Source organism: Thunnus maccoyii, chromosome 21 (genome assembly GCF_910596095.1).
Source record: "Thunnus maccoyii chromosome 21, fThuMac1.1, whole genome shotgun sequence".
NCBI classification, from domain to species: domain Eukaryota; kingdom Metazoa; phylum Chordata; class Actinopteri; order Scombriformes; family Scombridae; genus Thunnus; species Thunnus maccoyii.
In genome coordinates, this window is record NC_056553.1 from 1,144,788 (window position 1) to 1,171,814 (window position 27,027).

At 37.9% G+C, this 27,027-nt stretch overlaps 1 protein-coding gene across 1 annotated transcript; it reads left to right on the forward strand.

Annotated features, from left to right (window-relative positions):
• Nucleotide 1: 1 nt before the first annotated feature.
• Nucleotides 2-26,733, forward strand: LOC121888136 (NLR family CARD domain-containing protein 3-like). The gene is made up of 15 exons (XM_042399515.1): nucleotides 2-45; nucleotides 709-878; nucleotides 6,264-6,615; nucleotides 7,540-9,589; nucleotides 11,842-12,018; nucleotides 12,428-12,601; nucleotides 13,705-13,878; nucleotides 14,500-14,673; nucleotides 15,531-15,704; nucleotides 16,094-16,267; nucleotides 17,643-17,816; nucleotides 18,548-18,721; nucleotides 19,413-19,586; nucleotides 22,701-22,874; nucleotides 24,227-26,733. Exons 3-15 carry the CDS (start codon nucleotides 6,273-6,275, stop codon nucleotides 24,231-24,233), a joined length of 4,143 nt encoding a protein of 1,380 aa, XP_042255449.1. The 5' UTR covers nucleotides 2-45; nucleotides 709-878; nucleotides 6,264-6,272; the 3' UTR covers nucleotides 24,234-26,733.
• The last annotated feature ends 294 nt before the right edge of the window (nucleotides 26,734-27,027 follow it).

The following is a 27,027-nucleotide window of genomic DNA, read 5'->3' on the forward strand; positions in this document are numbered from 1 at the left end:
CCTGGTGTTTGCCAATCTCTGAGGTCTTCTGACTTTTTCTTCAAGGTAAGCGAAAGACACCTCTGTCACGGTAAGTAGCAGGAATGGACCCAACTGCAGAGACCGCAGGCGAAGCAGGTCTGAAGGAAACTCTATAAATTGGTGTGAGCATAAAAAAAAGCTTAGAATATAGATGCAGGGCAGGGAGCAGTGCAGGAACACAGAGCAAACTGAAAACCAAAAGCCAGAAAACACAAACTCTCAATACAACCTACACTAAACCATCAAAGGATAACCATGAACACAAACCCACGTACACAACACCCTAAGCTAACCAACAAAGGAAGTCCTCTAAACCCACCACCCAAATAGTGACAAGCAAAACCATATGACCAGAAGGACTTGACAACAGAAGTGTAACACAGGAAACCCCAAAGAACACAAAAACAAATTCATCAAAACAAACAAAGTCTGTTAGGAATTCCTGACATAACAGTCCAGAAATATTGCAGTTCAATTGCAGGTAGTGAAGCTAGACTGATTATTAGTTTCCCCAAGCAGGCTATGGTGGTCTTGCCTGTAGATTTTGGGAAGCCTTTCAAAAAGTTCAATAATTGTCCTTTTAATATGACAGTTATTAACACTAAATACCTACCTAAAAAGGAGATATACAGTGTATAATGGTTATTGTATTTTATGTCATTTCTTTGTTTGATTTCTTTTATTTAGGCATTTAAATCTTACACAGTACTGCATCACACCACACGTTTGTAATGTAGAGGGGAGGAGCAGCTCTGAGGGGAGGAAATACTGTGAAGAGAAATTATGCAGTCAGTCACTTGAGAATCCATTTTACAGTTGACAGAGTGAAAGGAGTAAAACAGGACATATAAGACAAGGTGAGTGTTAATACCACAGTACTATTTATGTTCAAAGTCTCTGAGTCAACGGTCTCCCTGTGGACTGTAGAGGGAAGACATCTGTTGGAGCCATTTTTGATTCAAAGTACATTTTCACAATTTGCCACACTATGGAGAGACTATAAATATTTTTTTTAATTTTTAACTCATTAATTCTAAATTCAAATTCTATTTTGAGCTTAATTTCTTAGTGAAGAAGCTGATCTGTGTCAAGGTGGCCAAGTTTAAAAGATGTTTTGCCAAAGAGAACTTCCTGTTGTCTCACTACAGGATGTGACACTTGCACAGACTTGTTTGTCATGAATCTTGTATTCTGAGTTCACAGTCAGGTTACTGGTTTACTTGTGCTGTTAGTATTACTGTTACTATTGTATCACTGTTAGTGCTACTGGTATTAATGCTGCTGTTAATGGTACTTGTATCACTGCAACTGTTGCTATTACTGCCAGTATTATTCTTAATGCTACTGTTAATATTATTACACAACTCGGGCTAGACAAATTGGTACCCAACTACTGTACATGAAGGTCTGGTTATGGTTTGGCAACTATCACAGTTGGTTATGGTTAATGTTCTGACTAGTTAACACCTTTTATCATATTGTCTCAGGTATTGGTGAGACAATGGAATACAATTCATGAAGGCCAGTTTAAGTAACAGATCTGAATTTAAAGGTTTCATAGACACCAAAATACTGCAGTACACTATATTGTCCAAAACATATAAAAACATGTCAGTGAGTCACACCTTTGCACTGAGTGACATGTGAACTAAATATTTTCTAACACAGTTGTTCATCTTTTCTACTGATGATTTAACCAGGAGAGTTTCATGTCAATCCAAGTCGTAGAAATGCTCAAACTATGAGTAAAATCGTCAATTGAAAAAATGAATAGGATTTTAAAAAAATAGCTCCTCCCACTCTGCAACTCTATTAGTGGGATAATTCACACTGCTTTTAAAGAAAGCAAGCATTCCTCCTCTGACATTATAATAAATGCATAAAAAGCCCCAAAAAATATATTAAAAAAAAAATCATGGTAGACGCACAGTGAACTCTGATTTCTCTGCCATCAGACTAGTCTGACTGTATACTTTTATACGAGGAATCATTCATTATCATCTTTTATCAGTTATGAGGACACAGCAGCCTGCACACACACAGGGCTGATTAGGAGAGTTTAGCCTCGGGGCATCCTACTGTAACAGACTGATGAAGTAGAAGAATCAGAGTTGAATAATGATGGTTGGAGTTCTAACTGAAGCAGGTCATCCCACTGAGTGAATAATAACATCTTTTTTAGATATTGTCACAATACAAGAGAGCTGCTGCACTGACGGACGTAAGATAAGACCAGAATATGTAGAGTAAGTTCAGCTCTGTTTTTGAAAATGTTCACATCTGACATGATCATTTATTTCATGTTTGAACTATTTATAGAAAATTTTGCATATATTTATCTTTATTTTTGTTCTTGACAGACAGTAATTTAAACTTGGCTGTCTGTGTGAGCAGGGAAAGAAGAGTTCAAGAGTACAAAACACGTTTTTGGAAATGGCAATTCAGATTCAATTATCTGCAAGGTTCCATGATGACAAAGGAGGTGGCTTATATGTTTCATTGAGCTGAAAGGAAACTCTTCTTTCTTTATTTGTGAATGAAAACCATGTGTACTTATTAAACTGGAGGTGATTTACTCAAAAGTTATGGTTACTTTACTGTACTTGAAGGCAATTTTGAGTCACCCTATTCCTCCAGATTATACTTTTAGTCCAATGCTGATATAGAGTCGACCAGTTGGTACTTATCTACGTCATGAAATTTATATAAAAAAACAGAATGTTAACGCCCTCTAATCACAGCCCACCTACCCTAGCCCCCACCCTTGAATGATAAACAGCAGGGTTATGGCTACATACTGACACTCCCCCACAAATACACCAGAGAGCCTCCTGTAGTAGAGCCACTAGCTCAGCTACAACAAAGGTACCACACAGACACTTTTGCAAAGGGTCATGAATGTGCTTCTAGTGACGGTCAAACCTCCAGCAGACTCTCTGTGTTTTCAGTGCAGACACGAAGAGTCTGACAACAACTGCTCATGGCTGATTAGCTCTGATTACCAGCTCTACACTGCTATTCATGTGACGCTGAGTGGTGGTCAGTCGATGTCCCCTGACCAACGTGTCACACACAACCCAGTCTCACATCAGAATGTATAATAGCTACGTTGGTCCACAGTTCAAAACGTTTTAGTTTCACAATAATGGCTTTAAAACTGTAACATGCTTATGTTTTTTTGGACTGTTCCTTTCTGTTGTGCCTGCGTCCACATCATGTGACTGTCAAGTTTCTGACTGTCAAGTTTCTGACTGCGAAACAAACAAAATGGCTGCCATGCCTTTTATTCTCAGTGGAAAATGCATTATTTTAGGATAGTTTCAGCATTAAAATTCTTTTTGATTACATTTATAACAAGAAATGCCTTTTATTTTCACAATCTTTGTTCAGTGGATGTATATGATGTTTAGTTTGTTAGTTATTATGAAGGTTGTTTTAGGTCTCATCAGAAAATTATAGGAATACAACATTTTCTATCGTTGCTATAGTGGTTGCTATGGACCCTGCTGTCGCTGAAACCCTTGCGTTGTGTAGTTATCTGAGCTGTTATGTTATTTGTGTTATGTTAGGTAACTGTTCAATGATGTTATTTCAGTTCAAACGTAGATTTTGGTGTGCAGAAATGAATGGAATTTGAAATCCAGAATTTGAAGCTTCGTGATTGGCTGACCAGAGGAGCCAACGCCTGAAAGTATTTCCTCACTGTCACAGTGTTAAAGTTCTCTATATTTTTTAACATTTATCAACAAAAAAACCCACAAAAGTATCCTTGATAACTTATCAATACAATAGGTTTATCTTAAGGTCATCCGTTTTAATTATTTCCCCTTCGATTCTGAGGAGTTTTGATAGCGGAAGGCTATGGAAGAGCATTGTATTGTGGGCAGATGTGGCACATTTAACTATTGTCTTGGGCTGTCTGCTGTCATTGAGCCATGTCATCCAATAAAGCACACCACCATTGTGTGTGTGTGTGTGTGTGTGCGTGTGCGTGTGTGTGTGTGTGTGTGTACCACATTGAAGATGGGTTATCAAACTGGACTTGACATTTCACGTCCCTAATTTAATCCCTGCATTTGTCACTTTAATATATTTTGTGAAACTGGACATTAGATTGTGCATTGCATTCAACCCCCACTGTTACATAATTTAATTATTTATGCACTTTATGTTTAATTTTTGCTCTTATCACCCTCATATATTTCATACTCTTCATTTCTTTGTCCATAGAACAGTACACATTTCCTTTGTACAGTCAATATTTCATTTCAAGTTTTATATCCCCTTTCATAACTATCCCATTCTATAAATAGATTAAAAAATTTCAATTAAATTTGATTAATTTGTTAATTTCATTATTATTATTATTATTATTATTATCTTACTTTTGTCGGTTTTTATTCTTCTGTGTTGCACCAAGGCACATTCTCTGTATTACTTGCATTGGTTAACCCTCCTATTGTATTAGCATTGTAACCCTCCAAGTCTAGATGTGTGAAAAATACTTTTTTTCTGGAAAAAAATTTTCTGATCAAAGCAAGGTTTCATTACATCCTCTACAGTGGCCTACTGAATAAAATAAAATACATTTTGATCATTTTTCCTTTTTTTTAATGCCTGTATAAAAAGTTACATCTGTTGTGTTATGGATCAAATTTGACCCGGTAGAAATTATGGGTTGTTTATGCAGAGAAATGCATAGTAAATGTTGCCAATCCATGATGAATAACAAAAATTACAACAAAACAAAAATAATAGTAGTGAAATCCTATAAAAATAGTATAGTAATATTGTGTAATAATATTAAAATTATAAAATAATAATTAAAATGATTATGTTTCATGCCAAGAAAGCATATCGACTTGAATTCAATTGTAGAGTGGCATGCAGCAAATATAATCCCATGCACACACCCCCACTCTCTCTTTCACTCACACCCAAACATTACTGGAGACCCTAAGCCTAACCATAACCTTAACCACTGACCCCAAAATCAGCTTTTTCTCAATTGGGAACACAGCTGTTGTCCCCAATTGGACAAGCCGTCCCCAATTAACTGGTCTTTAGTCTGAAATTTGTCCCTGATAGAAAAATTCATGTATTAGTTAAGTAGATATGGTCATATGTATGTATGTATTTGACGGCAGGGCCTTGAGGGGAACACTATAATAGACATAATAGACATCATGGTCATGTGAAAGTGAGAGCTCTGTAAAGTTTTGTCTGGGGCTGTTAGAAGGAATCTGTAAACAACTAGAGGTGCCTCCCAGGGCATCAAGGCCGTCAATGTATACTAATGTCTTTCCTTTGTCTTGTCAGAATTCTCCACGGAGACTCTGCGTACTCTCCGTGTCTACAACATATGTTTGGTTTGAATTAAAGAGACGCTTGACTTCAACCAACCTCAGTCTATTTGGTAATTTTTACCTATCAGTCCCCAAAAGTAGTATCACAGACACAGACACAGATGCACATCTCCTGTTCCCCAGCTGTATGGCAGTATATAGGCTTGAGCTTTCTCATGCTTTATGCTTCTCACATCTCACCACACACCTGGCATAGCATGCACATTTTTAACATGTAAGAAAATATAAACAGGTTATTTTGGGAATTATTTTGTTTATCAGATCATCTCATGGCCTCATTTGCCTGTTCTGTTCATCATAAGAAATAAAATAGATAAATTGTGCCTATTTTAAACTAAAAACAATTTGTACATTGCAAGTTAAATGGGGTCTAAGGTATATAAAATATCAAAGTATACATAAATATATTATATTACTTTTCTAACACATTAGGAGGGTTAATAAAACTGATTCTGATTGAATGGGCTGCTGTATGTCATGCTGACATAAAATCCCAAAACCCAGAATCATAAAGATACAAGAAATCTCCAGGGTTGTGTAAATAGTAAGCTATGAATGCTTTGGAATTTGATGACCTGGAAATGAGAACAAGTTGGTCTTTTCAGTCCTAACCCTAACCCTAACCCTAACCCAAGCACTTCAGGCCTTCCCCCAAGCCTGAAGTAATTTACTAGATTATCAGCAGTATTGTAATCACTGAGAGTGACTCATTTTGTGCATCTGAGTAGACTTGTGGTGTGACATTTTTACTGAAGATCCTCTTGAGTTTCTCAGACACTTAAACAACCGCAGCCAAACTGGGCTTTCTGTCAAATCAGTCAGACTGACAGACAGAAACACAACCATTCTCTTATTAGTGTTCTCTGATTTTACCAGAGAGCCAAGATGACGGAGACGGACCTCCTCGACATTCTGGATGATTTAAAGGATGATGATTTTGAAAACTTCAAGTGGTTCCTGAAGTATGAAAAGGTGGGCGACACCCCACCTATCAAAGAGAGCAAGTTGTCAAAGGCAAAGAGGCAGGACGTGGTGGATCTGGTGGTGCAGAAATATGAATTTGCTGGAGCTGTGGAAGTGATCAAGTGTATTTTAAAAAAGATCAACAGGAATGATCTGGTGAGAAAGATGCCGAACATTGGCTCAGGAGCAGAAGGTCAGTCACAGGAAGAGACAAACATGAAGTCACATCCAGACAGCAGATCTGTGAGGAGAAACAGTCCAGACAGTAAGTATTTTGACAGTTATACATACTCATTTTTTGTCACATTTTTCATCACATTCAATTTAAAATAAAATCACTGACACTATATTAAAGTCTCAGCTTTAATTTGTGGAGGTTTACATCAACATAGAAAGAACTGTGTGGGAGATATATAAAGAAAAATGTTTTGTTTGTATGGTCCTTTCCATAATGTTGTCAAACGCTTACAATAACAATCTGAGCCTGTCAGTGGCATAAACAAGCAGTGTTAGCGGATGTACATGGACAGGGTGCTTTTTGCCCCAAAGAATTACGTTGCAGCCCATTTCACAGCTGCTGGCTGCAGCGCTCTTGCTTAATACTGGACCATTTTTGAAAATTGTTGTCCCCATTAGTCACTTAAACATAAAAAGATGGGTCCAGGTTGAAAAATACCAAAGTTTCCCTTCAACAAAAGACTGTAGACAGGGAGAGTGGAGAACTGAATGAAAGGAGAGATCATTGCACAGAGCGATTGATCCTTGTATTTAAAGTCCAACTAAAACTGGAACTAACACAAAGTATCCTCTAGAAGTCTAAATAAGTTGGTTTCCACCACTTAACATTTTACCTTTTGTTGAATTCAGACACATTCGTATTGTGAGGAAAAGCTCTGACTCAGACACACAGAGCAAAACAGATGAAAAAGTCAGGACTAACACGTCTTCTATCACTACTACAATTAAACTAAGAAAGGCATGCTTGGAGAATAAGGTTAGTGTAGAGGAGAAATCTGCTCACTGATTTGTTGCTTGTACACACAGATTTACAGTACCCAGGTTACTACTGTGCATGTATTTTTACCCCCGATAACCCACTTAGTCTGGTTTCTCTGAGTAACCTGGTTTACATGAGTGCATTTAAACACACTAATAGATGTTCAAATCAATATTTTTTTTTCTCTTTCAGCAGATGGTAATCTGCAGGAGATTTTATATAGATATAAGATCAGTTTGAGGAGGAGATGTCAACATGTTACTGAAGGAACTGATGAAGTAGAAAGTGAGAATGAAAGAGCAGAAAGAACTCTCCTCGACAGGATCTACACTGAGCTCTACATCACAGAGCGACAGAGTAAAGAGGTTAATACCCAACATGAGGTGTGGCAGCTTGAAACAGCTTCCAAGATGACCCCCTATGACACTCCAATCAAGTATCACGACATCTTTAACGCCTTACCTGAACAACGGAGATACATCAGAGTCGTTCTGATGAATGGCGTTGCTGGTGTTGGAAAAACCTTGTCTGTGCAGAAGTTCACTCTGGACTGGGCAGAGGGCTTGGAAAACCAAGATGTTAGTCTGGTGATTCTGCTTTCATTCAGGGAGCTGAATTTGATCAAAGATGAAAAGTACAGTCTTCTCATGCTGATCCATGATTTCCATCCAACATTACAGAAGGTCACAGCAGAGAAGCTTGCTGACTGTAAAGTTTTGTTCATCTTTGACGGCCTGGATGAAAGCAGACTTTTACTGGATTTCAAGACAAGGAACGTTGTGTCTGATGTCACACAGAAGTCATCAGTCAATGTGCTGTTGACAAACCTCTTCAAGGGGAATCTGCTTCCCTTGGCTCTCATCTGGATAACTTCCCGACCTGCAGCAGCCAATCAGTTCCCTCGTACATGTGTTGACAGGGTAACAGAAGTACGAGGCTTCACTGATTCCCAGAAGGAGGAGTACTTCAGGAGGAGATTCAGTGATGAAGAGCTGTCCAGCAGAATCATCTCACACATCAAGACATCCAGGAGCCTCCACATCATGTGTCACATCCCAGTCTTCTGCTGGATCACTGCTACAATTCTGGAGCACATGTTGACTACAGACCAGAGAGGAGAGCTGCCCATGACCCTGACTGACCTGTACTCACACTTCCTGCTGGTTCAGACAAAGAGGAAGAAACACAAATATGATGAGGGATATGAAACAAATCCACAGGAGCTGACGGAGGCTGACAGGGAAGTCCTTCTGAAGCTGGGGAGGCTGGCGTTTGAACATCTGGCAAAAGGAAACATCATTTTCTACCAAAAAGACCTGGAGCGGTGTGGTCTTGGTGTCACAGAGGCCTCTGTGTTATCAGGAGTTTGTACAGAGATCTTCAAAAGAGAGAGTGTGATCTTCAAGAAAACAGTCTACTGCTTTGTTCATCTGAGTGTTCAGGAATTTCTGGCTGCAGTCTACATGTATCATTGTTACACCAACAGCAACACAGAGGTACTGGAGGACTTCCTGGGAAAAGAGTACAAACACAGGGAATCAAAACTACAGTCTTCCCTCCAGAAGACCTCTGCTAATTTCAGAAACAATGATAGCTATGACCCATCTCTGGATGCCGCAGACATGGGAAAAGATTACAAAAGAAGGAAATCAAAACAGAAGTCTTTCCTCAAGACGATTACTGCTTGTTTCAGAAAAAATGATAGGTGTGACGATGATGATGATGTTGATGTTGATGTTGATGATGATGAGGATGACAGAGACGATAGCCATTACCCATCTCTGGATGTCTTCCTGATGGGAGCCATGGAGAAATCTATAAGAAGTGAAAATGGCCACCTGGACCTGTTTGTTCGCTTCCTTCATGGCCTCTCTCTGGAGTCCAACCAGAGACTCCTAGGAGGCCTGCTGGGTCAGACAGAGAACAGTCCAGAAATCATCCAGAGAGTCATCAACAGCCTGAAGGAGATGAACATATACAAAATCTCTCCTGACAGAAGCATCAACATCTTGCACTGTCTGATGGAGATGAATGACCACTCAGTACATCAGGAGATCCAAGAGTTCCTGAAGTCAGAGAGCAGATCAAAACAGAAACTCTCTGAGATCCAGTGCTCAGCTCTGGCCTACATGCTGCAGATGTCAGAGGAGGTTCTGGATGAGTTGGACCTGGAGAAGTACAACACATCAGTGGAGGGACGACGGAGACTGATTCCAGCTGTGAGGAACTGCAGAAAGGCTCGGTAAGTCCAGATGTGATTAGCATAGCATTAGATTAGCATTATAAATGAGTTTAGATTAGTAGTTTAGTTCTTCTAATATAAATAACATAATATTCTTATTATCATTAAAATAGTGCTCTACTTTTTTATAGCTGAAATAATATATCAGTTATATTTAGTCTCAAATGTTCTTGAGCAGTTTCAAATGTTGTGAGTACAAATAATATTGATATTACAGTTGGTTGTGTTTATAGTTGTTAAGTTAATAAACACAGTTATTCTATTTATTTCTAACAATTACTGGATTTTACAGTATTGTTCTTTTATTTATTTTCCTTTGGGTGATGAAGGCATCATTCAAACCTGATAAAACAAATGAAGGACTTTAGAGGTTGTGGTTCAGGTTTTATAACAGCAGCATTTCATCACAACATACGTCAGTATTTTTCAGTTATCGGTGAATGCAGAGAAGTCATTATTACATGAGTAGGTTCTGCAAATAATATATACTCAGACAGACACTGTTCTTTACCACCATAATTAAGAGTTTAAAATAAGATCTCATTTTCCAAAGGTGATTTCTGAAGTCAGAGAGAGTTGCTTTCATCATCATTTTTCTCTAAACGGTTTCTGAGCAATTTCATAGTGAGTGAAATGGATCAGCAAATCAGCAAACTGATTCAGTAATGTCAGATATACAACAATATCTAAAGTTTGCCAACATTAATCAACATTAGGCTCTGTAAAATACTGGTCATACGAGACAAAACCCCTGAGTGTGTTGAACCGAGCAATGGTGCCTTTTATTTCTCATGAATTCAACTTTTTATTTTAAGAGGGAAGTTTTTCTTATATTCTGTTGGTCACAGAAAGAAACTCTCAGGTGTTTTCCCTCGTATTGGTGTAGAGAAGAGTAGAAGCAGGAAATGCAGAGGTCTGATGAATATATGAGAGCAGAATGGTAGAATTCAGACTGTTTAAAGAGATCTTATACACATTAAAATTCAGTGTTATATTTTTAATGCTGATACCCTGATAACATCTTTCCAATGACATCATGTTGAAAATAATTGTTGACAACTAAACATCATGCAGTCATCTGTCTTGCACATCTAAATATTTAATTACATGTTTAATTATGTACAGGTCTAATATTGTCAAGCCATTTGTTTGATTTGTGTTTGTCAACAGTCAAAAATTTTCCCACTTATGGATGTGAACCTGACAGCAGTAGGTAGCAAAGAGAGATGATCTTTCTCAGCTGTAACTGTTCACTGGGGTGAACTGAGTAAAAATATCCTGGAGTCAAATCAAAAATAGTGGACAGTAAAATGGTTTTCTAATCAAGATGGCCTCCTGCTAACTTTGTGGAGACAGACATGGGATCAGATCACACAGACAGACTGTGCACATTATGGAAGCCTCAATGTAACTCCATTTTCTCTCCCTTCATCTACAAGATTAAAGCAAAATAAAGATTAAAAGTCTGCAGGTATGAGAGAGAATGATGAGAATTATAGTTTCATTCAAGCACAGCGAGATATGATTAGCTGAACTAAGAGTGTTCTGGTAGCCTACTGGTTAAGATGCATGCCATATAACTGCAAAGTCTGCGGTTCTATTCTGGTAGTGGACGTTTGCTGAATGTCATCCCGTCTCTCTCTCCTTTTGTTTCCTGTTATCTCTCAACTGCCGCTTTCCATTAAAAGAATAAAATTTTCTAGAAAAAAAAATATTAAAATTTTTAATATTTTTTTTAGCTGAACCACTCCCAGATAGCAAAATTGCTGTGACTCATAACTGGCCCACACCTGACACTTTCAGCAATTTCATCCGGCCTACATACTGCGTGGAATGATGGCACTTGGGCGGTCCGCTCCTGTTTCCCAGATCTGGGCCACAAGCAAGCCATATGTCAACCAAGAACAAACCAGATAAACCAGAACTTGCCCACATCCAGAATACACATAGCTGAGAGCACCACACCTTTACCAAAAAAGGTCCACATTTGATATGGGAAATTTGGACCATATTTGTTATTTTATGTGTGGGCCATTACAGGCTCACATCCTTTTTATCCGGGCCAGAAGGCAGCCAGCCATGCTGCATCATTGCCTGAAGTGGCCCACTTCTGTATGCTATCTGGGCAGAGGTGAAGAGCAAATATTAATCAAAATAGGGAATGTCAAACTGTTTTGTCATCAAATGCATAAAGTAAATATAAAGTGTCCTCTTTCATGATAACATATGTTGTAATATATGTGTCATGACAGACTTATGTACTGTGTGAGACTCTCAGAGACTCATTGTGAAGTTGTGGCCTCAGCTCTGAAGTCCAACCCCTCCCATCTGAGAGAGCTTGATCTAAGCTCCAATGAACTGCAAGATTCAGGAGTGAAGCAGCTGATTGCCGGTCTGCAGAGTCCACACTGTAGACTGGAGAATCTGAGGTTAGTTCACTGTTACTAGTGTCTGTTACTATTGTTGATCTTAATGGTTAACAACTGAACCTAATTTATTTACATACATAACTTAAATCCATGACGTTAATTTTCTTTTTTTTTCATATTTAAAATTTTTACTGCACAAAATTTAGTCTGTAGTTACAAAAAAATGATTCATTCTTAAAGAAACTTTAGAAAATGTCCATTGTTTGTTCTTAAAGTCAATTAATGTTTATAATTTTTGGTAAAGCGTCACATCTGTACACATAAGATGTACATTAACCAGTTTACTGCAGTGAATGTAAACACACTAATTGATGAGAACATAGTAATGTTGAACTACACATTTAAAACCTTAACACATCTTATTGGATTATAAATGGATTTTTGTCTACATTATTTATTCTTTATTCAGATTGAATCGCTGCAGTTTATCAGAGATCAGCTGTGCTTCTCTGGTCTCAGCTCTGAAGTCCAACCCCTCCCATCTGAGAGAGCTGGATCTGAGTGACAATGAGCTGCAGGATTCAGGAGTGAAGTTGCTGTGTAATTTTCTGGAGAGTCAACATTGTAGACTGAAATATCTGAGGTCTATTCACTGACTGTCTTTTACTATTGTTGATCTTAATGTTTAACAACTGAACCTAATTTATTAACATACTGTGTATGTGCCCAAATACAAATACGTTATTCGGTAAAGCACAAATAGGTTTTTTTTTTTATTATTATTATTTTTTTACGAATATTTGTTTCATACAAATATTTTAACAATTATTTGTTTTCGGGAAGAAATAAAAAAAACATGTCAAATACCAGCACACAGGTCAGTTACTACACTATCTCAGTCTGTCTCCTCTGCCCCACTGTTACGTCTATCAGCAGGTCTCAATGAGGAGAGTCACATCCTTTAATTTTCTAAAATTAAAAGAGTAATAAAAACACAAACAGGATTTTTGAGCTTCTTTCCACTTTTATTCAAATACAAATACAAATAAGTTTGCTGCCTCAACAAATACAGATACAGATACAAATACTAGGCCCTCTGCACATCCCTAGTACATACATAGCTTAATCCATGAAGTTATTTTTCCTTTATTCATATTTTAATTTTTTTAATATACAAAATTTAGTCTGCAACTATAAAGAAGAATGATTATTAAGTTAACTGTAGAAAATGTCCATTTTTTTTGTTAAAGTAAATTAATGTTTATAATATTTGGTAAAGATGCACATCTGTATGCAGAAGATCATCTCAACTAATATCTGTTTTAAATTGATCAATTTTACTTGCTGAATGAGAAATATTTATCATATTCTCTATTATATTTCTCTGTGTTTTAATGAATAATGTCTGATCATTGATATTGATCCTTCAGAACACATACACACACACACACACACTCACACAAATAAAGGGACACAGATCAATGCAGGTGTCTAAAGTATAAATATAGTATTTTTATGAATCAGCGTTGACATGAATTGGTATCTGAATATTGTGGTGACATTTGTATGATGTCTGCAGAAGGCTGACATTATGATGATCCACAATAATACAATGACAAAGTCACTCACTGTAGGGGAAAGCTCATTGATTAGAACATAGTAATGTTGAACTACACATTTAAAACCTAAACACATCTGATTGGATTATAAATTGATTTTTATCTACATCATCTATTCTTTATTCAGATTGAGTCACTGCAGTTTGTCAGAGAGCAGCTTTGCTTCTCTGGCCTCAGTTCTGAAGTCCAACCCCTCCCACCTGAGAGAGCTGGATGTGAGCTTCAACAGGCTGCATGATTCAGGGGTGAATGTGCTGTGTGATTTTCTGGAGAGTCCACACTGTAGACTGAAGACTCTGAGGTCAGTTCACTGACTTTCTGTTTCTATTGATGATCATAATGTTTAACAACTGAACCTAATTTATATACAAACATTACTTACATCCATTAAGTTGAATTGTTCCCCATATTTTCATTTTTACTGTACAAAGTTTAGTCTGCAGTTAGAAAAAGGTGACTGATTCTTAAAGAACTGTAGAAATGTCCACTGTTAGTTTTTAAAGTAAATTAATGTTTAAAATTATTGGTAAAGGATCGCATCTATATAGAGATAATCATCTCAACTAATATCTGTTTTAAAATTGATCAAGTTTGCTTACTGAAGGAGAAATATTTCTTTATTATATTCTTAAATGTGTTTTAATGAATAATGTCTCATCATTGATATTGCTCCTTCAGAACACACACATGTGCACAGACACGCATATAGAGGGAATAGGTGCCAATGTTGTAGTGACATTTGGATGATGTCTGTAGAAGGTTTTCATTATGGTGATTCACAATAACACAATGACAAAGTCACTCTACTCATTTTAGTGAAAAGCTAATTGATTAGGACATAGTAATATTGAACTACGCATTTAGATAGATAACTTTTTATTTAAATAATTTATTCTTCATTCATCATTCATTATTTATTCAGATTGAGTTACTGCAGTTTGTCAGAGATCAGCTGTGCCTCTCTGGCCTCAGCTCTCAAATCCAACCCCTCCCATCTGAGAGAGCTGGATCTGAGCCTCAATGAGCTGCAGGATTCAGGAGCGAAGCTGCTCTGTGATTTTCTGGAGAGTCCACACTGTAGACTGGAGACTCTGAGGTCAGACACCATTTTTTACATCTGTGCTGAGATTAATAGGATATGGCAGTTGTGGTGACATAACTGCAGACATAAAGCTGATGTTATACTGATTCACTCTGAGTATCTTAAAGGTAAAGTTGAATTTCTTCATCAGTGCCTTAGTCCACTGACAGAGCAATGTTGAGTTGCACATTTAAAACCCTCATATAACAAGAAACATAACCACAGAATTCACTGTAAACCTCTGAAACTCTTGATTTTAACAATAAATTTCACCTTCACTTTAAATTTCATTCTTTAAATTTAAATCAAAAACTTCAGACAGTAACAAATATAATTTCCAGTATTTACTTGTTTCAACACTTTTATGAAGCTATGCAGTATTTATACTCACTGGAAACACAAGATGCCATGATTTTTTATGGTGACACCATTCCATTAAATGTAAATATTGTAGACATTTTCAACATATTTTTCCTCCCGTGTTCCCAAAATCCATCCTGACATATTCAATATCTTTGTAAATATTGGGATCTTGAGTAGAATCTAAAATAAATTTCTGTGGGTTTTTACTTGTGTTTGGCTGCATGACATGAGTTTATATATATTGAGTTACAGATGGAGTTGCAGAGTTTAAGAGGTGAAGTTGCTACATCTGTATTGAAGTAGCAGCATGTTGTCATAAATATTAATAAGAGCCCTTTTTCACTATTTGTATTTGAAAGTTTTTAAACTGCATTCTGTTGGGTTCAGGTTCAGGTAATTTTAACTTCTACATTCTGAACCTTCTTCAGCCCTGAACAGATTATGAAACATTGAACAATTTCAAGCATGAACTTTGTCCTCTAAAGTGACATAATTTATTCTTTATTCAGATTGAGTCACTGCAGTTTGTCAGAGATCAGCTGTGCTTCTCTGGCCTCAGCTCTGAAGTCAAACCCCTCCCATCTGAGAGAGCTGGATCTGGGTGACAATGAGCTTCAGGATTCAGGAGTGAAGCTGCTGTGTGATCTTAAGGAGAGTCCACACTATAGGCTGGAGACTCTGAGGTCAGTTCACTAACTGTCTGTTGCTATTGTTGATCTAAATTTTTAACAACTGAACCTAATTTATGTACATACATAACTTACATCCATGAAGTTAATTTTCTTTATTCCATATTTAAAGTTTTTACTTTACAAAGTTTAGTCTGTAGTTAGAAAAAGATGATTGTTTCTTAAAGAAACAGTAGAACTGTTAGTTTTTGAAGCAATTTTTTAAAATCATTTATTGTAAATACTCACATCTGTGTGATAAGATCCTCTTAACTAATATCTGTCTTGTCATTTTAGAGCTCATTGATAAGGACATAGTTAAATTGAACTACACATTTAAAACCTGAATACATCTGACTGGATTATAAATGTGTTTTAATCTACGTAATCTATTCTTTATTCAGATTGGGTGGCTGCAGTTTGTCAGAGATCAACTGTACTTCTTTGGCCTCAGCTCTGAAGTCTGACCCCTCCCATCTGAGAGAGCTGGAGCTGAGTAACAACAACCTGCAGGATTCAGGAGTGAAGCTTCTGTGTGATTTTCTGCAGAGTCCATACTGTAGACTGGAGACTCTGAGGTCAGTTCACTGAGTGTTACTACTGTTGATGTTTATGTTTAACAACTGAACCTAATCTATTTACATACATAACTTACGTCCATGAAGTTAATCTTCTTTTTTCCATATTTAATTTTTTTCATTGTACAAAGTTTAGTCTGTAGTTATAAAAGATGACTGATTTTTAAAGAAACTGTAGATGCTCACTTCTAGTTGTTAAAGTAAATTTATGTTTATAATTTTTGGTTAAGAGTCACATCTGTACACAGAAGATCCTCTCAACTAATATCTGCTATCAGGCTCCTCTTCTATGGAACCATCTACCGGATTCAGTCCGGGGTGCAGACACCCTCTCTATGTTTAAGAGTAGGCTTAAAACTTTCCTTTTTGATAAAGCTTATAGTTAGGGCCGACCAGGCTCGCCTTGGATCAGCCCTTAGTTATGCTGCTATAGGCCTAGACTGCTGGGGGACTTCCCATGATGCACTGAGCTCCTCTCTCCTCCTCTTCCTCCTCTCCATCTGTATGCATTCATGTAACATCAATGCATGTCACTAACTTTGCTTCTTCCCCAGAGTTTTTTTGTGCTTTCTCATCTCACAGGAAAACCTGAGTCCCGGGCCGAACCTTCGCTGTCCTTCACAGTCCTGATGGCATCCTTCCCTGGCTGTTGCTGCTATTGCTGCTTGTGCTTGTTGTTGTTGTTGTGATTGTTTTTCTTCTGTCCCCCCTCCCCCTTTCCCTCTCTCTTTCTCTCTCTCAACCCAACTGGTCAAAGCAGATGGCCGCCCACCAAGAGCCGGGGTCTGCTTGAGGTTTCTACCCGTTAAAGGGGAGTTTTTCCTTACCGCTGTCGCCAAGTGCTTGCTCATGGGGGAATTGTTGGGTCTCTGTAAATTAAAGAGTACGGTCTTGACCTGCTCTATGTGAAAAGTGCCTTGAGATGACTTCTGTTGTGATATGGCGCTATATAAATAAAAATGGATTGATTGATTGATTGATTGATTGATTTTAAATTGATAAAATTTGCATGCCAAAGGAGAAATATTTTAAGCTCATATTAATCTTGATGTGTTTTCATGAATAATGTTTGTAGATCCTTCAGAACACACACACAGAGCGACACAGAGATATCATGCAGGTGTTTAAAACATTTTTTATGAATCAGTGTTGACATGAATAGGTGTCTGAATGTTGTGGTGACATTTAGATGATGTCTGTAGAAAGCTGACATGATGATAATCCACAATAAAACAATGACCAAGACACAACTCATTTTTGAGAAAAGCTCATTGATTAGGACATAGTAATGTTGAACTATACATTTAAAATCTGAACACATCAGAATGAGTTCTAAATGTTTTTTTTTAATCTACATTATTTAATCTTTATTCAGATTGTGGAGCTGCAGTTTGTCAGAGATCAGCTTTGCTTCTCTGACCTCAGCTCTGAAGTCCAAACCCTCCCATCTGAGAGAGCTGGAGCTGAGTAACATCAAGCTGCAGGATTCAGGAGTGATGTTGCTGTGTGATTTTCTGGAGAGTCCACACTGTCGACTGGAGACTCTGAGGTCAGACACCATTTTTTACTTCTGTGCTGAGATTAATATTATGTAACAGTTGTGGTGACACTAAGCTGCAGACATAAAGCTGATTCACACTGAATATCTTAATGGCAAAGTCTATTTACTTCTTGAGTTGTTAAGTCCATTGACTGTGTCACAGCAAGGTAAAACCGTCATATAACAGAAAAATCTACACTGGATAATTCACTCTGAACCTCTGAAACTCTTGATTTTAGTATTACATTTCACCTTCACTTTGAATGTAATTCTTTAAATTTAAACCAAAAAACTCAGATAGTAACAAATATAATATCCAGCATTTACTTGTTTCAGTACTTTTATGAAGCTATGCAGTATTTATACTGACTGGAATATTTAAACACAAGATGCCACCAATTTTCATGGTGACACCATTTCATTAGATGTAAATATTACAGATATATTAAACATCTTTTTCCTCCTTGTTTCCCAAAATCCATCCTAGTATATTTGATATCTTTGTAAATGTTTGGATCTTGAGTAGAATCTGAAATAGATTGCTTTCTCGTTTTCACTCTTTTTCAATGTTTATATTTGAAAGTTTTTAACCGTCATCCTGTTGGGTTCAGGTGTTTGAAGTTTCCATTTTAAACTTCTATATTCTAAACCTTCTTCAGCTCTTAACAGATTATGAAACATTGAATGATTTCAAGCAAAAACATTGTCTTCTAAAGTGACAACATTTATTCTTTATTCAGATTGAGTGGGTTCAGTTTGTCAGAGATCAGTTGTGCTTCTCTGGCCTCAGCTCTGAAGTCCAACCCCTCTCATCTGAGAGAGCTAGATCTGAGTGACAACAATCTTCAGGATTCAGGAGTGAAGCTGCTGTGTGATTTTCTGGAGAGTCCACACTGTAGACTGAAGATTCTGAGGTCAGATCACTGACCATCTGTTACTATTGTTGATCTTGATGTTTAACAACTGAACCTAATTTATGTACATACATAACTTACATACATTGAGTTAATTTCATTTTTTCCATATTTTCAATTTTTTACTGTGCAAAGTTTAATCTGTAGTTGTGAAAAAAATAATCGATTCTTAAAGAAACTAGAAAATATCCACCAATAGAGTAAGTACTATTAAAGTAAATTAAAGTTCATAATTTTTAGTAAATAGTCACATCTGTATACAGAAGATCCTCTCAGTCTGTTTTAACATCATCATTGATCCTGTTTACTTGCTGAAGGAGAAATGTTTCTTTATTATATTCTTTAATGTGTTTTAATGAATAATGTCTCATCATTGATATTGGTCCTTCAGAACACACACACATGCACACAGACACGCATACAGAGGGACACAGAGAGATCAGTGCAGGTGTTTAAAGTATTTTTTATGAATCAGTGTTGACATAAATAGGTGTTAATGTTGTGGTAACATTTGGATGATGTCTGAGGAAGGTTGACACTATGGTGATGCACAATAACAAGTCACTCTACTCATTTTATGGAAAAGCTCATTGAAGAGGACATACTAATTATGAACTACACATTTAAAACCTGAACACATGTGACTGGATAATGAATGGGTTTTTACCTACATCATTTATTCTTTATTCAGATTTAGGGGCTGCTGGTTGTCAGAGATCAGCTGTGTTTCTCTGGCCTCAGCTCTGAAGTCCAACCCCTCCCATCTGAGAGAGCTGCAACTGAGCTTCAACAAGCTGCAAGATTCAGGAGTCAAGCTGCTGTGTGATTTTCTGGAGAGTCCACACTGTAGACTGGAGACTCTGGGGTCAGACACCTTTTTTCACATCTGTGCTAAGACTAACATGACATGAAAGTTGTGGTGAGACTACACTGCAGATCAGTGGCATATGCAGAAATTGTATTTTGGGTGGGACAACGGAAAAGTGAATAGGCCATCTTTTCCCAGAACAATGAAATGAAAACCAGTGACCAGTTTACTTTGTAATATTATGCATCACAAAGGCACTGCCTATCCAACATGCTCAACCAACAGGGCATCATTCTGTAATTGCTGTACACAACAATATAAAAAAAGCATTTTTTACAGCTTACCCAGCCCTAAATAGAGTATATTTGCACCGGCAAGATGAGCTGCTCATCAGCTCGCCAGTGCACAGAACTGTTAATTTACCATTTTATTGCACAAAGTGGAAACTAAACATAAATGCAGACAGCAGAGATTAAACTTAGATAGTAATCACACATGTAACATACCCCTCATGCATTCATGTTAGCCTAAAAGCATTGTTGCTTTTAGTACCAGGCAGCTCACAAAAAACAAATCTGCACATTTTACAGAAAACTGCATCCTTACACTCTATTCCATCAAGAAAACTGTCCAAACCACTTTGATGAGAAGCACCTTGGTTTTCCAGTCTTGACTTGGAAATACATACAAAATTGGCTGTGAATGTTGTTCATAAATTGCACATAAATTGGCGGGTGAACCCATAGCTGCGAGAACATGATTTCAGTAGGGGGTGTGGGGGTGTTAACTATTAAACATCCCTCCCAAAAAAATGTTTGAGTTTATTTAACACTTGCAATATTCCCACCACAGCAGAAATGCTAAATGCATCTCCCCATTGAGAGAGATGCTGTGCACATTTACACAAGAGGCACAGCAGTGTAACTTCATTGATTATTTAAATCTCCCGACACGCTGATAGGATCAGTCAGGATCTAATGTTAATTAATGTTCTGTGTTCCTCTACATATCCAAAAGGTCACACATACTGTATAAAAGGTCACAACATTATCTCTCTCTCTCTCTGTCCCTCTCTCTCCCTCTCTCTTGAGATGCCTGTCCAGTCAGTGTTGAGAGTCAGTGCATTGGTTCCAAGCGAGTAGTTCCGGGTTTGAAAAGTGAAGCCAATGCAGTAGTGCCTTAAACCTGCATTCTCTCTTAGGGCCAGCAGGGGTCAACTCCAATGGCTTCAAAAAGAAGTCTGATTGTATGGAAGCCTATAAGAAACTGATCCTACTTCTCTCTTGATTTTATTACCTCAGTAAACACTTTCCTGATGAGTTTATGGTTTCAATCGCTAGTTTTAAGCCTTTTTCAATACAGCATGATGTTCATTTTGTAAGTCATGGTTCCATTTAATTTAAATTTAACAATAAAACAGGGTATGCTCTAAGGCGTGGCTACGTTGTGATTGACAAGTCGCTAACATGGTGACAATGTTGGTTAGGTAACCTCAGAGTCACAGAATATAGGCGCAGCGGTAGCCCTAGCTATTTCAGTGTGATTTCAGCTCATGAAAGTTAATTGTCACATTTTGGTTGCCTAAAGAAGTCTTATTCAGCATTTGATTGTACTAAAAGACCCTTTAAGGAGTCAGATGTTCAGTTTTTACAGGAAGAATATTTTGTTGTAATGATTTTAAGCCCATTTTCCACTAGCAAAAATCAGCATTAGCATTACCACAGTTAACCATAGACTGTAAATGCAATATGCTAACCAAGCTAACAACTAGCAGCTAGCATTAGGGTCAGCTCCACCCTCTTGTCCAAATATGGTCACTTGTCATCACTTCTGGCTCCAAAAATCCCCTCGGCAGACGTCCGCACACAGCCCAAAATTTGTGATTGCTTGGAATGTATGCTTTGAAAGTGCAACAATTGAGCATGTGCTAGAAAAGCAAACAGGAATGCCTGTCTCGTCTACTGTATGTGTGTACTATATTCCTATTCTCATTAAGCTGTAGCCTTTCTTTTTTTGACTTTTTCTTGTTGTTCAGCAACATACAGGAACCCCTCAGACTGAAAATAGTCCTGTGTTAAACAATACAAGGGGCTGTGTTGGTGTGGGCGTGTTGTTTGTGCTGGTGAGACAATGAAATATGATTCAGCAAGTCTGGTAAGAGTAACAAATTATTGTGTTTAAAGGCTCATCAAAAACACTGCACAGCAGTTTGTAATATTCACTGACTTGATTTTACAAATCTGGAAAGTCATCACGCTGCTACCCTGTTTACTAGTACGCACATGTGGAATGTGTCTGTGTCCTTGGACCCCCAAAAAGTATGAATGGAACCACATGCACATCTGCAGTCGGTGTGCAAGTCAACAGCTGTCTGCTGACATGGAATGTGGAAAGCATGAATTGGCTTAGATAGCACTACACTGCCAGTGAGCGAGTGGCCAGGCTGACCTTGTTGTGGGCTGATCAGTCTGGTGGACTCAGTTGATAGAGACTCTGGGGTTTCCTTTTCCTCAACTTTTTTCAAATAACACATTAAAAACATTGTGTAGCCATTGTTGTAGTGTTAACATTACATAGTTTGAAAAGCAGCTAGTTGGCTGAAGGCAGCTCAGGAAGGTCTGCGTGTCAGAACCAGAGCAAACAGTTACTTTCCAGAGACTTCCTACACCTTGTTTCAACGGCTCTGTTTTAATCAGATGACAGATGTAACACACGCATGAAGTCAACAATAAATTAGGTTTATATTTATTCATATTTTTTAATGTTACACAATGTATTTTGATCCAACTTGGATGGGTGGGCCAGTGCCACCAAGGCCCATTACTAGCTACATGCCTGCTGCAGACATAAAGCTGATATTATGCTGATCCACATTGAGTATCTTAATGGTAGTCTATTTTCTTCTTCATTGGTTTCGTCTATTTACTGTGTCAGAGCAATGTTGAGCTGCACATTTAAAACAATTCATATATCAAGAAAAATCCTCTGTTTTTTCCTCTTTTTGTATTTGACAGTTTTTAACTCGTTTATAATTTTTTCAGTCTGAGGGGTTCCTGTAAATGTTTATAATTTTTGGTAAAGAGTCACATCTGTAAACAGAAGATCCTCTGAACTTATATATAAGAAGCAGGAACTTTGTCTTTAAAGTGACATCATTTATTCTTTATTCAGATTGATTGACTGCAGTTTATCAGGGATCAGCTGTGCTTCTCTGGCCTCAGCTCTGAAGTCCAACCCCTCTCATCTGAGAGAGCTGGATCTGAAATACAACGACCTACAGGACTCAGGAGTGAAGCCACTGTCTGATCTTGAGGAGAGTCCACACTGTAGACTGGAGACTCTGAGGTCAGTAGAGAGTTGGAATCAGTCTGTGCTGTTTCAGCAGTATTGTATTAAACAGTTACCCCTGGGACACACTGGATGCGTGAGCAGCACGTGTGCGTCGTGGAACTTCTTGCTTTTCATTTTGGCGCCCATGTGAAAAAGTTAGAGCAGCCACACAGCCCGCGTGACACATGCCTCTCACGTGAGGCTGCTTCATCGCGTCATCTAGAGATCTGAGGTCTCGCCTATTTTCTCCGCGTGATGCGCACGGTTCTCAGCAGAAATAGACAGGGAAAATGAGAGAAATAGGGCTGCCAGTGGCAGAAGCACCACTGCAGACATGCTTCCTGTGTGGATACTGTAAGTGTGCGAGACGCAGCAGATCAGCGACGCACACGCACTGCTGAGGTTCACACATCCAGTGTGTCCCAGGCGTTAGTATCAAAGCAAAGATCTGGTGTTTCCTGGTGAACCTCCAACCATCTCAGTGGCTGCTTTCGTCAGTCAAGCTGTGAGAGGAGAATGGTGACAGGCTTGAGCATTGGACAGAAAGACAGAGAGAGAGAACAGTCAGCCGATCAGATCAGCCAGAGGCTTGTTGGGATCATGTGTCTGAGTTGATGTGAATACATGTTCATGTCTGCAGGAAATAAAGCTTACATTTGACAGCCTTACAAGATGTATAGAGACAGTGGTAGTCATCATCAAACTGTTGTACCTTAAAATCTGATCTGAAAGTGTTTGTTCTCTCATTTCAACACTAAAGAATTGATCAGTTCATCTTTGTCAGAGCTCTTAGATCAGTCTGACTGAAGCCTGCAAATCACTGGCTTTAGTAACCATCTGGTCTTCATACAGATCAGAACCTCTGCTGAAATCCAGGAATGATGGCAGGTGTTTAGCTGAGAGTTCTGATGGATTGTCATGTAATGGTTTAACAGCAGGAAAGATCTTCAAATCCCACAGAAACTCTGTTGATTTAAACTTTAATAACAGTTTACTTGTATCAACAGTAAATCCTTCAGTAAACTGATGAGTGAATGTCTCTGCAGTAATGATGTGTTCATGACTCTCAGCAGTTTATTTCCTCTGTGTACTGTGTTCTGTATCTGTTTAATGCAGAGTAAAAAGATTTGATGCCAAAAATCTCCGCAGGTGTGTGAGCTTGGAGCTCAGTGTGTTCACTCCAACACGTTAACATGAGAGCTGAAAGTAGGCAGGCTACGCTAAACAGCTGTTCCACTTCTGGTCTGAACAGGACTGAAGTCCCTGCTGCTCTTTATACTGGATGTGCTGTATCACTGATCAGCTGATGAAGTGAGTCTCACTAAACACTGATTTATGACTTCTGTTGTTTCTTCTTCTCTCATCAGCTGGTGATGATCTCTGTAGAGTGTGAGTGAATGTCCAGGAGTGTGTGTTGAGAGAGGATCAGCTTTATCCTGATGACCCAGAGAAGTTGAAGCAGCAGCAGCAGCTTATGTGTAGGGAGGCTCTGACTGGGCCATGTTACAGGGAGGTAGAGTAGAGAGGAGAGCTTCATCCAGCAGTGACAGAGGAATCAGAAGTGGAGATGACTCTCAACTCTCAGTGCTGCAGTCTGAACTGATCTAAGAACAGCTCCACTGTCACACACAAAGTCCAGTCTACCATCATCCCTGTGTGTTCCTCTGGATCTGACAGAGTATCATCAGTGTATCTGGACTGCTCTGCTGCTGCTCTGTCGTTCTACAAAGTCTCTGCAGACTCTCCTCCACCCTCCACATTTTCTTATTTTTATCAATTCAGATCATCTAAACCTAAAGTGACTGCAGATAAGTTTTGTTTATGGCAACGTACTATGTTAATTTATAGTAAATTAAATGACCTGCTTTAATTATTTCATTGTTTTCAGCTCCACTCTGTGGAGTGATGTAGATTTGTACTTAATTTCCACAATATATCTCTAAAGTTGACATTTAAAAGCAGCATCCAGGCTGTATGTATAAAGGCACCTCTCTAAAATTCTGGATATTACCACCAAAATACCAGACTTTTCACTCATAGTTCACTGATGTTCACATTAAACACATTCATATCAATAAAGTCCAACCTTGTATTATATTAGCTGAACTGAATAAAATAATTCTGGTGAGAGTCAAAAGACAATGAAGTCTAAATTATGTATGAATATATATTCAACTTTTATTATTGTAAATATAGAAACTTGCCAGTAAACCTTTTACATAAACGTTTCTAAAGTTCTGTCAGAAACAATTTACGTTTAAATATCATACAAACAGCACATGGGTATCTCTCTATATAAAGCATGGAATCTCTGTCTGTCTGTATGTATGTGGGTTTGTCCTTCACGTATCTCGCGAACTGTTCATCTGATCTACTTTGTACCTAGCAGGTGGATTGTTGTGAAAACGGTAATGTAAGTATAATGTCGATGTGTGAAGTTGTTTGTATGCACGGTTCTCAAGAAATATGTAAAAATATCTCATAAATACTGTTGATAACGTTGATTTGCTTCTTCCTCTGCCTGTGAAGTCAACAAGTGGAAATATGGACTGCTTCACTCTGCTATTGCAACCCACATTGTGGTTGGAGGTGGGATTACATCCATAGTGTTAATGACTTGAAAACGTTTAAGAGACTTAAGCTCTACTATTGAACTGTGTAATGTTACTGTGAATGAAATTCAGCATGTACATGCAAGACTTAGTGCTTCTTAGCCCCATTCAGAAATACATAAAAAATCCCTCATACACAACATTGCTTCTAAAACGTTTATTCGCTTCTTCTTCTGCCTGTGAAGTTAACGAGTGGAAAATACGGACAGTGCCACTCTGCCATTGCAACCCACATTGTGGTTGGAGGTGGTATTACATTTGTAGTGATAATGACTTGAAAAAGTTTAAGAGACTTAAGCTCTACTATTGAACTGTTTGCCATGAACACAACTTGGCTTGTACATTCAAGACTTAGTGCTGGATGTCTAAGTTTCAGAAGTATATTATTAATACATATTGTAACCTACATTGTGATAAGAGGTGGGATTACACCCGCAGTGATGAGAACTACCATAGAGAATGAATTTAAAAAGTTTAGAGAGTTCCTCACACATGGGAACTTTGTATGTATGTTCAAGACATAGAGCAGGATGTCCCAGGACATTTTGAATGGGCACTACAGTTCATCTGATCAACTTTAGCTCAACTCCAAAATGTAGTCTCCAGAGATTCTGCCTGTGAGGTGTTTAGGGAGCATCGATAAATTGTAGAGTCTACTGATAGCCTGCATGTGAGGCATTTAGGGAACATGGGTAAATTATAGCGTCTACTGATAGCCTGTGTGTGAGGCATTTAGAGAACTTTGGTAAATTGTAGGGTCTACTGATAGCCTGCATCACAGGCATTTAGGGAACATCGGTAAATTGTAGCATCTACCAATAGTCTGCATGAGAGGCGTTTAGGGGATGGGCACAACTCTCTCTAGGTATTGTGAAATCAGCCTGTTCCGAACAAGCACATTTTGAATGGGCAATGCACTAGTCACTTAAAATGGGTAACCAAATCCTTCTTTAACTTATTTAAGATTTGTATTAATAATATCCCAAATAGCATGTACTGATATTACCAACTAAACTATTGTTACCTTTCTTGAAGAAGAATCACAAAGATTCGTCTAATATTTGGACCAATACAGTAGATTTCTTCTCCCTGCAATTCTCAATCTGGAATCAAATAGATTACATGATTCCTCAAACTGTGAAAAATCACAAATCTCTATTGTTGTTGTCATTGTTGCCTCACCTACCTTGTGTATGTTTATGGTTTTTACACTGTTTGTTTTTTTAGTTTGAATAAATACATTTTAAATTGCTGTAAATGAATGATTCTATATGAAGATAACTGTTGACTTATTGTGAATTTTGTGCTGTAAATTGCTGATAGTTGAAGTATACTGTGGGTGTTACTGGGTCATTAGTGGTAAAGTCACCTGCTAGTGTTATAATCTAGAATTCAGATTTAAAAAGCTGATTAGTTTGCCTTACTATTAGTTTGATTGATACAGCTTTTTTGATTGTTAATTTGGACCTTTGGATTACAGTTGTTTGGATTCTTCTATGGATTATAATTTTGGTCTTCAGAGGGATTGTACGTTGTAAAATGAATTCTTGATGTGT

Bases quoted from the DNA above. Each gene is read 5' to 3' on its own strand.
- LOC121888136 (XM_042399515.1), top strand. From the start codon at position 6,273: ATGACGGAGACGGACCTCCTCGACATTCTGGATGATTTAAAGGATGAT. The intron at 6,616-7,539 runs GTAAGTATTTTG...TTTCTCTTTCAG, and splicing joins GAGGAGAAACAGTCCAGACA to CAGATGGTAATCTGCAGGAG. The intron at 9,590-11,841 runs GTAAGTCCAGAT...GTGTCATGACAG, and splicing joins AGGAACTGCAGAAAGGCTCG to ACTTATGTACTGTGTGAGAC.